Source organism: Hydra viridissima, unplaced genomic scaffold (assembly GCF_058129835.1).
Source record: "Hydra viridissima isolate aposymbiotic clone 2 unplaced genomic scaffold, HvirCarnegie_v1 scaffold_6, whole genome shotgun sequence".
NCBI lineage: Eukaryota > Metazoa > Cnidaria > Hydrozoa > Anthoathecata > Hydridae > Hydra > Hydra viridissima.
Window position 1 is genome coordinate 63,314 of NW_028324305.1, and position 13,085 is coordinate 76,398.

General features: G+C 37.2%; 1 protein-coding gene across 3 annotated transcripts; it reads left to right on the plus strand.

Moving 5' to 3' along the window:
* Positions 1 to 4,817: 4,817 nt before the first annotated feature.
* On the plus strand, positions 4,818 to 12,101 carry LOC149886493 (uncharacterized). 3 transcript variants are annotated; one of them, XM_090091076.1, is made up of 5 exons: positions 4,818 to 4,890; positions 8,143 to 10,962; positions 11,196 to 11,261; positions 11,521 to 11,577; positions 11,736 to 12,101. In XM_090091076.1, exons 2-5 carry the CDS (start codon positions 8,172 to 8,174, stop codon positions 12,053 to 12,055), a joined length of 3,234 nt encoding a protein of 1,077 aa, XP_089947202.1. In that variant the 5' UTR covers positions 4,818 to 4,890; positions 8,143 to 8,171; the 3' UTR covers positions 12,056 to 12,101. The 3 variants fall into 3 exon arrangements, with proteins under 3 accessions (XP_089947202.1, XP_089947204.1, XP_089947201.1); XM_090091078.1 differs by having other exon boundaries at positions 4,818 to 4,884; XM_090091075.1 differs by having other exon boundaries at positions 4,818 to 10,962.
* Positions 12,102 to 13,085: the final 984 nt, after the last annotated feature.

The window sequence follows — 13,085 nt, forward strand, 5'->3', positions numbered from 1 at the left end:
TTTGAAAAAACATTCAAAAACTACCTTTAAACATGATTTAAATTTAATAGATGAAAACTACGCTAACATTTCTTTGAAAAAACATTCAAAAACTACCTTTAAACATGATTTAAATTTAAAAAGGAAAACTACGCTAACATTTCTTTGAAAAATATTCAAAAAGTACCTTAATCGAAAGAGATAGCACACGAATTTTAAAAAGTTGCATTTAGTCATCCGTTTCTTCTTCATCAAAGTAGCGAGGCGTTTATGCACTTTTTATTCTCAAACTAGTCCCCACTTACGCAAATGGCTTTTGTTTATTTCAATGTAAAACTTTTCAAAAGAGTATTTTGTTAAAGATTATGCTGCAGGGGCTGTGTAAGAAAACTCTGGTGACCTTTCTTTAGAAAAAGCAACTAAAGTAGATGTGCGCCTAGACAATCCAAATTGCGATTCACTAAATTAAAAGACATATACAACAAACTTTAAAAGTGAAACTATTTTTACAAGCGTATTTGGTAAAGATGAAATGTTCTTATGACATTTTAACGTTACGAAAGGGATTTTCTTCTGTTCAAATATTTATTACAATTTAAAGTGTTAAATAATGTTACAGAAACGACCTAAAACGCCTGTTGTATTAATTTAAACGAACAAAATAGATAAAAAAAAGAAAAACTATCATTAAAAAAAAAAAAGTAAAAAAAGAAAAGAAATAGAAGTTGAGGAAAAATAAAAATAAGAACTTCTAACAAAGAGCTCTTCTTTTTATTTTTCAGATTTTAGATGCTTAATTCCTTGAATGAAAAGTTGAACTGATGACTCACTACTAAGGTTGTTCCTAGCCTTCCGTTCTCAAACTAGGCCATTCTGAGAGGCTGTTTGATTAAGTACCGTTGATAGTAGTATCGCACGTAAGAGACTTCTAAAACTCTGATTATTATTAATTCCTGGAATGAAGAGATGACTTCATACTCACTAACGAGGTTGTTCTTAGCCATCCGTTCTTAAACTAAGCAAAACAGTGAAGTTGTTTGATTAAGTATCACAGTTTGCTGATTTGCACATGCACCATTGCCGAAACTGTGATGCTTGGTTCCTTGATTGGATTGAAGAAGCTCATCACCATGCATTTTACAAGCTGTCCGTTGTTATGTTTTGCAATTCAGTGGTTCTGTTTTGCAATTCATTTTCTGTTTGTTTAAGTATCATCGATGGTGGTGTCGTGCATGCAAACTTTCCGAAACTCTGATGCTTGTTTTTCTTGAATGGAGAGATGAGCTTATACTTTAGGTGACTTTTAAAACTGCAGTAATTAGTGCCTCGAATGGAAAAACGAACTCATTCATTACAGACCAAGGTTGTTCCTGGCCATCCGTTAACATATTAGGCAACAGTACAGCGAAGCTGTTTGTTTTACAAGCTTTTGTCGTTTCGAGAAATCACTACATTAAGCATTCGATGGTGATACACGACTGATGGCCAGGTTCTGATTTTCGAATGAAAAGAAGAGTCGCATCCGACCACCGGTCGGCTTTCGACGCAAAACAGCTGTACACACTCGTCCAACGATCCAGTGACTAACTGTTGCAACGAGAAAGTTAGCTTTATTTGTCGTGCAGATTGTCCGCTTTGACGTAAAATGCTAGAAATTTGCTGAACGCTCGGTTTGCGCCGCCCAAGAGTCATTCTGTTTCTGCGTTGCCAGCGTCTGTCGGCTAAATACAACTGTAGACTCCGCGCAAGCTTTTTCACCGCAAAAGTTGTACAGAGCCACACCGAAGGCTAAAATCGACTTTAAGGTCGAAGGTTAAAATCGACCCTAGAGCTTTGAAAACGACGTCACGAAATTTTCAAGTACATCATCGAAGAAAATTACGGCGGCCAGATGCGACTCTTAGTACTAACTCTTCTAATCTTAGTACGTTAAGCATTCCAGTCGAGAGATCAGACGTTTTTTCGTCACCTAAGAGACCGGCCGATCCGTTTGCGACGCTGCGGAAAGAAAGAAGATGGCAAACCACAGGGTTGTTACCGTAACAAACCTCCGTGAGTACCTCCATCTCGAATGGCTTTTGGGGAAACGTTCGTTTTAAACTCAAAGGGATGGTTGTTAAAGCTCACAAAAGCCTGGTTAACGATTTTCTAACGGCAGAGACCGTGTTTACAATGGATGCAGGCCGTTTGCCCGAGCCCAAAGCGCAAGACCTTTCGGAGAACTCCTCTAGGTCGATGCAACGAAACTACTAGACGCGTGCACCTAGCGGCACGTTACAACCGAAGGACGCCCCTCGTGGACACTAAACTCCTGCTTGATATCCTCGTCCCCAGGTTTCCAAACCGTAACCCCAACCCCCTCTAATCCTAACCCCCTTACCCTCTAACTCTCCCCCCTCAAAAAAACAAAAAACATAAAAAAGCAAACAAAACGAAAAAAAAACTTGCTTCCCTCCTCACTTTTAGCTCTAGGATGCAACACCTTTTTGCCGCCCTCCGCTAGAAGGGAGTAGGGAGTAACGAAAGCTTGACATCAAAGTAGCGTTTCGTATGAGATTTGTTTGCCAAAATTTGAGCGTTTTTAAAAAAGCCAAGACTTCGTCAGAGGGGTTTCTTCTTTTCTCCTAAAGCTATCGATCGATTAAAAAGCTCAAAGCAAAGAAATTCAAAACAAAATACAAAAACGGGAAGTTTTAGTTTCTGCACCACAAGCCAAGCACTAGTTCAAACTGGAGATAATAAAAGGAAATCGAATGATCTCACTTCTCAAACCACTGAGCTGCCATTGGTCGGCAGTCTCTTGTTTGGAGACCATTGAGCTGCCATTGGTTGGCTGTTTAATCGTTGCGATTGGTCGGCAGTTTTATCGTTGGAGACCATTGAGAGATATAAAAGGAATTTTTTTTTTGAGCACAACATTAAACGTTAAATCGTTAGATGTTGTTATAAAGGCACCATTAGAATGCGATGTCCTCAAATATTTTCCTCGATATTTTAATAAGTAAACAAAAACAAAACTAAGTCTTGCAACTGGCGAAAACTTTCAATAAGCAAACAAAGCAACAACTTTCCTTTCGAGTTTTTTACATTTTAAACAAAAGACAAACAAAGAAAAAAAAAAAAACAAACAAAAACAAAAACAAAAACAAAAAAACAAAACAAAAACAAAACAGAAAAGGGAGAATGAGTGAGTCGACTGATTTCGCTCAACTGTCTTAAACGAGAAGTCATAAACGTTTGCTTGTGCCAGCAAGTTGCAAATTAAGTTGTAAATGAACTGCACCGCAAAAGCTTAACCACAGTTTATTAAGCATATTAAGCCTTTGCTGACATGTTAAGACATTTTAAGCCTTTGCTATTATCATGAGGCTTTTGCTCCACGAGCCAAAAAAGTACGCTAGAGTTGACAAACTGCATCGCGGTCGAAAAGTGTAATTACGCCAACACTTTTATCCGTTTTAAGCATTTCGTTTTCGCACGAACAACAATTAAAGCAGCTCGTTGAGCTTAACGACGTTCGTATTTTTTTTCGAAGCCAAAACTTCGGCTATAAGTAGAATGAAGAGGCACTTCGAAAAACAACAAAGCTGTTCGCAGTCGATAGCAACGAGCGACAACATCTCTGCGAGTCTGGCATCAAGGTAAACAGTTTTTTTTTACATTTTCATTTGTAAGTGCCACTTTTGTGTACATTATGTATTCAAAAATTTCTTGCTGACGCTAGATTTTTCGTTTTCAATGAACAACAGTTGCAACCTCTAGTCGTTTGCTAAAACAGCTTGCTAGGACAACCAAATCAATCATATGTTGTGAAAATTTCTTTTTGTTCAACTGACTAAGGAAGATCGAGCGAACGCTTTTTTTTTTATAACTTGTTTGTATCATATTGCTATTAAGAAAACAGCGTTGTGTATACTAAACGTGACATAATTGGCAATTATCCGTAACTAAAAATAAGATAGAAATTACAAACTTGATACCATATTTTAATTACTCTAACAAAACTAGACGTCATCGCGTGAGAAAATAAATGTTCATAACACATAACCTATTTTTTTGTTTTTTTTTTCTTCTCTTTTTTCCTTTTAATCTCTTTTCTTTCGTCCAAAAAGCGTTTTGATTTTTGCCTCGCCACAAGCGATGAAATCGATAAAAAAACCTGCTCGGACATTCTCAATTCTCAACAACAAAAGCAATCAAAGTTCTAGCTCTCGAGCACGTGCGCCGACAGGTTGATGAAACCGTTCAAATATGCTCGATCGCTAGAATTTAAAGAAAGAAACAAGCCAGAAACAAACCAAAATAAAAAAAACAAAAACAAAAATGGACATCTTTAGAACGCTTAAATTTTATAAAATATTTTCCTCTGCGTTTTTAACCAGCTAAACTGTCGTAAAGTTTTTTCGGTGCAGTTCATTTAAAAAACTTAGTTTTCAACTTTTAAACGTTTTAGACTTCTCGTTTAAGGCAGTCGAAAGAAATGAGTCGACTCACTCTCTCTCTCCCTATTCGGTTTTGTTTTTGTTTATTTGTTTTTGTTTTTTCTTCGTTTGCCTTCGTTTGCCTTTGTTTGCTTTTGGAAAAGTTGTCGCCATGCGAGACTTAGTTTTTTTTTTTTTTTGCTCAAATTGAGCACAAGTGAGTTTCTAGTCTTGAAAGTGTGCAAAGTGTGGGCCAATCTGGTGGCTGGAGTGATGACACGTGAATGCTGGAAATTCCAGACTTTGAGCGGATTCAGCGTACATAGAAAGAAAATGTAGCATTCACGTGGGTCTCTCCTAAGCGTGCCATTGGTCGGTCTGCTGTCCTTAAGTACCCCCCTCCCCCCCCTCAACGTCACGTTTGCTCAACTTTCTCGGTCTTTGGCGCCCAGAGAAAGCTTGAGGAAGGATAAAAAATGGCGAGGTTTCGGTACTGCGTTTTCTGTTTTTCTTATTTGTTTTTGTTTGTTTGCTTGTTTGTTTGTTTGTTTGTTTGTTAATTTTTTTAATTTTTTTTTTTTTGTTTGTTTGTTTCGTTCGTTTGTTTGTTTGTTTGTTTCGTTTGCTTCGTTTGTTTTGTGATGTTTTGTTTTCCCTTCTTGATGGCACAAAACAGAAGCAAACAAGACTTTCGGTTATATTCGGTTATATTCGGTTCAATAAAAGTTTGTTGGTTTCTGCACAACAACAACAACAACCACAACAACAAAAGTCCCTCTGTCCCTCAAAAGCAGTTTCTCCTCTGTCCTAAAGAAGAGCCTCTTTGTAATCGATCTTGTCTGAATGCAGCTCTCCTTTTGCCTACAGGTTTTTATTCCAACCCTTTTGTTGTTGTTAGTGCCATGTTGTTGTTATTGTTATACTCTGTAAAAGCAGTTGTTGCTGTTGTACTTGTTTGTTGTTTCTAAAGACACTGTTGTTGCTGCTGTTAGCGCTGTTAGTAATCACCCACTTGGCTTGTATTTTTGTTTCTTGTTTTTGTTTTTTGTTTTATTTATAAACACTCTCTGAGTAAGTGATGCTGTTGCTGTTGTTGTTGTTACAGTTGCAATGAGTGTTTGTTAATGTTCCCCCACTTGGCTTGTACTTTTGTTTTCTGTTTTGTTTTGTTTTTTTTTTGTTTTTGTTTTTTTTTTCTCAACACTCTCTGAGTAAGTGATGCTGTTGCTGTAGTCGTTGTTATAGTTGCAATGAGTGTTTGTTAATGTTCACCAACTTGGCTTGTTTATAATCTATTTTATTTTATCAACACTCTCTGAGTCAGTGATGGTGTTGCTGTTGCTGTTGTCGTTATTATGCTTGCAATGGGAGTTGTTACTGTTCACCCACTTTGCTTGTTTTGTTTTTATTTCTTTATTTTATCAACACCCTTTGAGCCAGTGATGCTGTTGCTGTTGTTGTTGTTATAGTTGCAATGAGTGTTGTTAATGTTCACCCACTTTGCTTGTGTTTTTGTTTTTGTTTATCAACACCCTTTGTGTCAGTGATGCTGTTGCTGTTGTTCTTATTACAGTTGCAATGAGTGTTTGTTAATGTTCACCAACTTGGCTTGTTTATAATCTATTTTGTTTTATCAACACTCTCTGAGTCAGTGATGCTGATGCTGTTGTTGTTATTGTGCTTGCAATAAGTGTTGCTAATGTTCACCCACTTTGCTTGTTTTGTTTGTGCTTTTGTTTTTGTTTATCAACACCCTTTGAGTCACTGATGCTGTTGCTGTTGGTGTTATTATAGTTGCAATGAGTGTTAATGTTCACCCACTTTGCTTGCTTTGTTTGTTTGTTGCTTTTTTTTTTTATCAACACCCTGCGAGTTAGTGATGCTGTTGCTGCTTTTGTCATTTTACTTGTATTTATAGTTGTTACTGTTCAGCCACTTTGCTTGTTTTTTAATCTGTTTTATTTTATCACCACTCTCTGAGTCAGTGATGATGTTGCTGATGCTGTTGTTGTTATTTTACTTGCAATGATAGCTGTTACTGTTCAGCCACTTTGCTTGTTTTGTTTGTTTGTTTGTTTGTTTTTTTTATCAATATCCTCTGAGTAAGTGATGCTGTTGCTGTTGTTGTTGTTATAGTTGCAATGAGTGTTTGTTAATGTTCCCCCCCTTGGCTTGTACTTCTGTTTTCTGTTTTGTTTTGTTTTTGTTTTTTTTGTTGTTTTTTTTCTCAACACTCTCTGAGTAAGTGATGCTGTTGCTGTAGTCGTTGTTATAGTTGCAATGAGTGTTTGTTAATGTTCACAAACTTGGCATGTTTATAATCTATTTTATTTTATCAACACTCTCTGAGTCAGTGATGCTGATGCTGTTGTTGTTATTATGCTTGCAATAAGTGTTGTTAATGTTCACCCACTCTGCTTGTTTTGTTTGTGCCTTTGTTTTTGTTTATCAACACCCTTTGAGTCACTGATGCTGTTGCTGTTGGTGTTATTATAGTTGCAATGAGTGTTAATGTTCACCCACTTTGCTTGCTTTATTTGTTTGTTGCTTTTTTTTTTATCAACACCCTGCGAGTTAGTGATGCTGTTGCTGCTTTTGTCATTTTACTTGTATTTATAGTTGTTACTGTTTAGCCACTTTGCTTGTTTTTTAATCTGTTTTATTTTATCACCACTCTCTGAGTCAGTGATGATGTTGCTGATGCTGTTGTTGTTATTTTACTTGCAATGATAGCTGTTACTGTTCAGCCACTTTGCTTGTTTTTTTTTTGTTTTTGTTTTGTTTGTTTGTTTGTTTGTTTTTTTATATATCCTCTGAGTTAGTGATGCTGTTGTTGTTATTATGCTTTCAATGAGAGCTGTTACTGTTCACCCACTTTGTTTGTTTATAATCTGTTTTATTTTATCAACACTCTCTGAGTCAGTGATGCTGATGCTGATGCTGTTGTTGTTATTATGCTTGCAGTGAGAGTTGTTACTGTTCACCCACTTTGCTTGCTTATTGTCTATTTTATTTTGTCAACACTCTCTGAGTCAGTGATGCTGATGCTGATGCTGTTGTTGTTATTATGCTTGCAATGAGAGTTGTTACTGTTCACCCAATTTGCTTGTTTTGTTTTTTTATTTGTTTTTTTGTTTGTTTTTGTTTTGCTTGTTTTTTTTTATCAATACCCTCTGAGTCAGTGATGCTGTTGCTGTTGTTGTTGTTGTTGTTATAGTTGCAATGAGTGTTTGTTAATGTTCCCCCACTTGGCTTGTACTTTTGTTTTCTTTTTTGTTATGTCAACACTCTCTGAGTCAGTGATGCTGATGCTGTTGTTATTATGCTTGCAATGAGAGTTGTTACTGTTGTAGTTATGTCTGTCATTTGTCCTTGTTAGCAAGTTCTATTTGCCCTCTCTTGCCTTTTTTCAACACAGTTTCTTTCTTTGAGTCATATGGTTGCGAGATCCTCTCAAACTCCATCTCTTTATTTATTTGTTTCTTTTTTTTTTTTTTTTTTCTCATTCTCCTTCTCATAATAGCAATCACTGCTGCCACCATGCATGTAATGCTAGTTGCTCTCATTCTTTTTCATTTGCTAGTGGAAACTTTGTTTCTTCTTGTTGCTCTCTTTTCTTTCTTTTTTCTCTTTTGCAGAGGATTCGAAAAAACACAGCTCTTCCCTGCAGTTGTAAACATTCCAGGATTCCAGGATGCAGGCAGAAGAAAAACACTCTCACTAACTGTCTTCTTTTTTTTAGCATAAACCGTTGCAAACAAACACCTGAACATGTCTTCTTCACAAGAAAACAACACTGTTGTTGCCCCTTCTCCGAACTCTAAAGCGAAAAAAAAGAAAAGAAGGCAGTCACAAGAACAGAGAGACTTAAAGCTCAAAAACAAAGTCAGGGCCGCATTAGTTGCAGCGTGTGGCTCCGTAAACAGGGTTGTACCTTTCTATGGTACCAAGAAGAGGTACGCTGTTAGCTGTCCGATGCCTTTGTGCAAACATTCCTCCACAAGCATTAAAAGACACTTGACTAAAAAAGATCATTCTTGGACTTTGGATGAAGCTTCCATCTTTTACTCTGCAATGGTCAGGAAGTTTCAGCATGCTCGTCTCGAACGCAAGTCCGGCTGTCCAAAACCTTACCCCTGTTTGCAATGTTGGAAGTATTACGACCGACTGGACATACACTTGAAAGAGACTCATTTCTACGATTCCAAGACGATCAAACAAAAGATTGCAGAGGCAAAGCGATACGACAACGACAAGCTCTATGTCCCTCAATTTATTCGACCTGCCTTCTTTGGTATTAAGCCAGTAGCTGAACAAGCGTCTGCATCAGGCTCTGCATCCTCTGCTCCTGGGCCTTCCTCCTCTTTTTCTTCTCCGGTTCTTTCCTCTGATCCTCTTTTAAGCTTGCCCTCATCAGTTGCTGGTTCGTCCGAGGCTCCTTCTGCAAACCACTGCACCTCTGTAGAAAACAAAGAGCTGAACACCGAATCCGTCCTAGACTCTGATTTTAATTCCTTAAAGCACTTGGTTTCCAACTCCTCCGTCTTGACAGAAGATAAGAGACTCTTGTTTCAGCTGGACAAAGATGCTTTTCACTTTTATTACCAGTCAGCAGATGAGCTCTTCAGAGATTTTGAAAAGTGGCTTGTGGTAGCCAACAACAACACTTTGTCACAAGCAAAGATCTACAAAAATGCAGTTGTTGAAATATTGACATGTTGTGACAGCACGCTGACGCTGCACCCGAACGCTCTCACCAATTCCAACGTTTTGGAGGATAGATACTTTTCCATGCACTTTAAAAACATTCAGCTCAATTCCAAGCTGAGTGAACTTGACCAAACAAAAGCCATGTCTTGTCACACGTTGTACAACCGCCTTGTCTACCTTTGTCTCCTGTTTCGTTTCAGTGAAGCCAGGAATGTCTATTTCGGACTTTCTCATGAGGCCATCCGACGTTTGCGCTGCAAGGTGGAGGAGTTACAAAAAGTGCTGAGGCCCTTTCGTTCTTTGAGGAGGAGCCTTGTGAAAAGCAAAAAATGCATCAACATCATCAATGTCAGTTTGCTGAACGAATATGGCAAGTCTGCATACGTAAGACAGTTAGTGGAATCGATTAGAAAGCCGTCTCTTACACCGACTAGAGACAATGCTGTGTCTCTACGAAACCATCTTCTGCTCTCTGTCACTGTAATTAACAGTTTAAGAAAATCTAACATTGCTCTTTTAAACATTAGAGACTACATGGCTGCTGAGAAGAGTGAGTGTGGATATTGCATTGTGCAAGAGCGCTACAAAACAGCATACAAGTACGGAGCCAAAAACATTCTAGTGCCGAACGACTTGAAAGTGTTGATCGATATTTATTTGCTGAGATACAGAGACCTTCTTGTCAACGACTCTCACTACATGGCTGCAGACACCAAGACTGTTTTGGAGTTGAGCGACTGCTACAGGCCCCTTTTTCCATCGATGAGACCCAACAAAGACGAATGTGTGACACTCGGTGCAACTAGAGTGCCTGTTTACCAGATGGGTTCCTCTGCTATCTCCTCTTGCCTGACGTCCTGCTTCAGAAAAAGCCAAGTAAACATTCCCATGAAGCGTCTTACTCCCACTTGCATTCGCGGTTCGATAGCCACTTACTTTGCCAACAACAGCAAAGAAGATCGCGAGCGGTTTGCTACACTCTACATGAAGCACAGCAGGAACACAATGGATAGCTTTTATGTGTCCCAGTGGAACGCTGCAGAGGAGTTGCGCTTTGCCCTGGGCATCGGACAGTCCTTCGGAGTCATAGAGTCTTTGACTGTTGAAAAGTCTGAGAGACCACCAAAGAAGGAGAAGGATGTGATGGACTGGCTCCAAACTAATGCAGAGGAGTACGGTTTTCATGAGGTTGAGGACATCTTTGAGGAAGATTTAGACTCCGGTTCTGACTCTGAAGAATGTGCTGCTACTTTCAGCTGTACCACAGTGGTTCCGTTTTCTCCAGCTGTAGAAAACAATGTTCCTTTAGAGGATAGCAACGACCATGCCGTAGATTTCTTGTGTGAACCTACCTCAACTCCTGTTTCGTCTGTTCCATCTGAACAAACAATCGCTGGTCCAGTTCTTGAACTATCCCCTGCTCTTGCACAACTAGTTCCTAACGAACAAGCTGTTTGTATGGATGTAGATCAGACTCTAGCTGTTCCTGTTGGCACAGCTTGTTCTCCTCTTGCATTAACATTATTTCCTGATGAACCGGATTTTATTGAACACCATGCAAAACTTTCTCCAGTTTACTTTAATGAGCAAGTGGTTGCCAAACCTGTTTCTGCTTCTCCTTCTCAGCAAGTCGCTTTCTGTCCTTCAAAAGAGGTCTTTTCTGTTCCTCTGACTCCTAGCCTTGTTGCTTTTCAGCAAACATTGGCCAAACCCAGTTTGTTTCTTTCATCTGATCCAGTTTCAGCTGTTCCTGTCCAACAGGCTGGTACTGTTCTTGCAAAGCAGCTCTCACCTTATGCTGTTCAATCTGTTGGTAGCCTATTTAGCCAAAGTCTTGCCTCTACATCCAGAGGTAAATTCTTTTTGATTTTTGATTTTTGATTTTTATGCAAATCTCAACACGCTTTCAAAAAATGAAAATGCCCAAATCAACTCCTTGCCCTATTGTTATTGTTAGAGCTGTAAAAAAAACAAAACAAAACAAAAAAACAACACAGAAGTGTGTATGTATTTGTTGCAGGACTAATTCTGTGATTGCTTAAATGTTTATACAAGTGAATGATACTAAAACTGATTATGTTTTAGAAGTAAAAGATCCAAGAAGAAAAAAAATCAAGTTGGAAATGCCATCTTTCACTCAAGAACTCATCGGTAATGTAAAACCTAATTTATACAAACATATATAAACACAAACCTCTTCTTGCACAATTTCAGATGGTTAACTGTTAACAAAAACTAGCCATCATTGCTAAGTGCACTTTTAGAAAGTTGTGTCTACCCGATTTCTAATGATGAAGTTAGAAACATCACCGTTAGAAATCATGCACAGCTTGTTATCATCTCTAACACTTAGAAACTGTTGATGGTTTTTATGAATTAGAAAAATGAACATGGTTTTATTTTATTTCAGGATCAACTCAGCCAAGAACAAAGGAAAACAAAGCAGAAGTTAGCCAATGCCATTTAGGTAATCTTTCAAAAACCAGTTATTGCTATCAGTGCAAACAATAAGGTCAACAAAAAAAAAATAAATAAAAAAACAGAATAAATCTTGTCTTACTTCAGAACCAAATGAATATTTGATTTAATCACTTTGTGTTATGACTTGAGTTTGTAAAATTTTAGATGAAATAGTTGAAGAGCTGAATGCTTGCCCTGGCCACAACGAATGGTTCAACACCAGAAGTTTTCCACGATGTGCAGCTTTGGTGTTGGCATACATCTTGCAAGACGTGTTTACAGATGTAAGCTCAAGTTGCTCGTACAAAGATTACCTTGGCATCTTGGCAAATCATAGCAGTGACAAGCTCATTCATGTCTTGCAAAAGTACTCCTACCAAAGCCATATTAAAGACAAAATTAAAAACATGAAGCTAAAAATTCAAAAAGAGGGTAGTTTAGAAAAGTTTGTTCAATATGGCAATATCGTGAAACCATTTATGTAGTTTAGATAAGTTTGTTCAGTTTGGCAATAAAGATGGGCCTTTTGTGTAGTTTGTTTTATCTATGCTTTTGCAAATATTTTTATCTGTTTCGCTAAAGACATAATAAACAAGAAGTTCTGTTAAACTGTTCTCACATTTCTTATTTAAAGATAGTTCAAACTTTTTTTTATCTTTAAAAAAAAAAAAAAGAAGTCGTTTTGTTATTCTGTGAAAACTTTTAATAGAGTTGCATTTAGAATTACTTCTGATGTTTTTAAGAGTTTGTTAAAAAGCAAAATAATATTTCCTGTGATGTTAAACTGCATAAGTGAAATTTAAAAAAGGAAAACTGCTCCAACCATTTTTCGGAAAAAGAAATCAAAAAGTTCCTTATTTTAAAAGATCTAGACATCCATTTCTTCTTCAGCAAAATAGCGAGGCTTTTTTATGAACTCTTACTCTCTATTTTTTCATATCTTTACACAAAGGATTTTGTTTAGATCAATGTAAACATACATAGAAGTATATTATGTTTTTTTTTTTTTTTTTGTTTTTATGCAGTCTAACTTTTGTTTCACTTCTATTTTATTTTACGTTTATCTTGTATTTTATCATGCCTTATTGGTTTTTGCGTTTTGTGATGTCAAGCTGCGTAAGCTAAACTTAAAAGGGGAAAACTACGCTAACTTTTCTTTGAAAAAATATTCAAGAAGTACCTTAAACGAAAGAGAAAGCACACGAATCTTGCCATCCAATTCTTCTTCTGCAAAGTAGCGAGGCTTTTTATGTACTTTTGCTCTCTAATTTATCTCTATTTACGCAAAGGGTTTTATTTCAATGTAAACACGTATAAAAGAATACTTTGTTAAAAATAATGTTAAAGGAGTTGCGTAAAAAAAAACGTCTGAATAAAGTTTCTTTACAAAAAAAACAACTAAGAAACAAGCGCGCCTAAGAAAAACCAGATCGCGATTCACTAAGTCAAAAAACGAAAGAAACAAAGTTTAAAAGGTCTTTCTAGACAACAAATTCTATTTTTGGCAATGCAGTT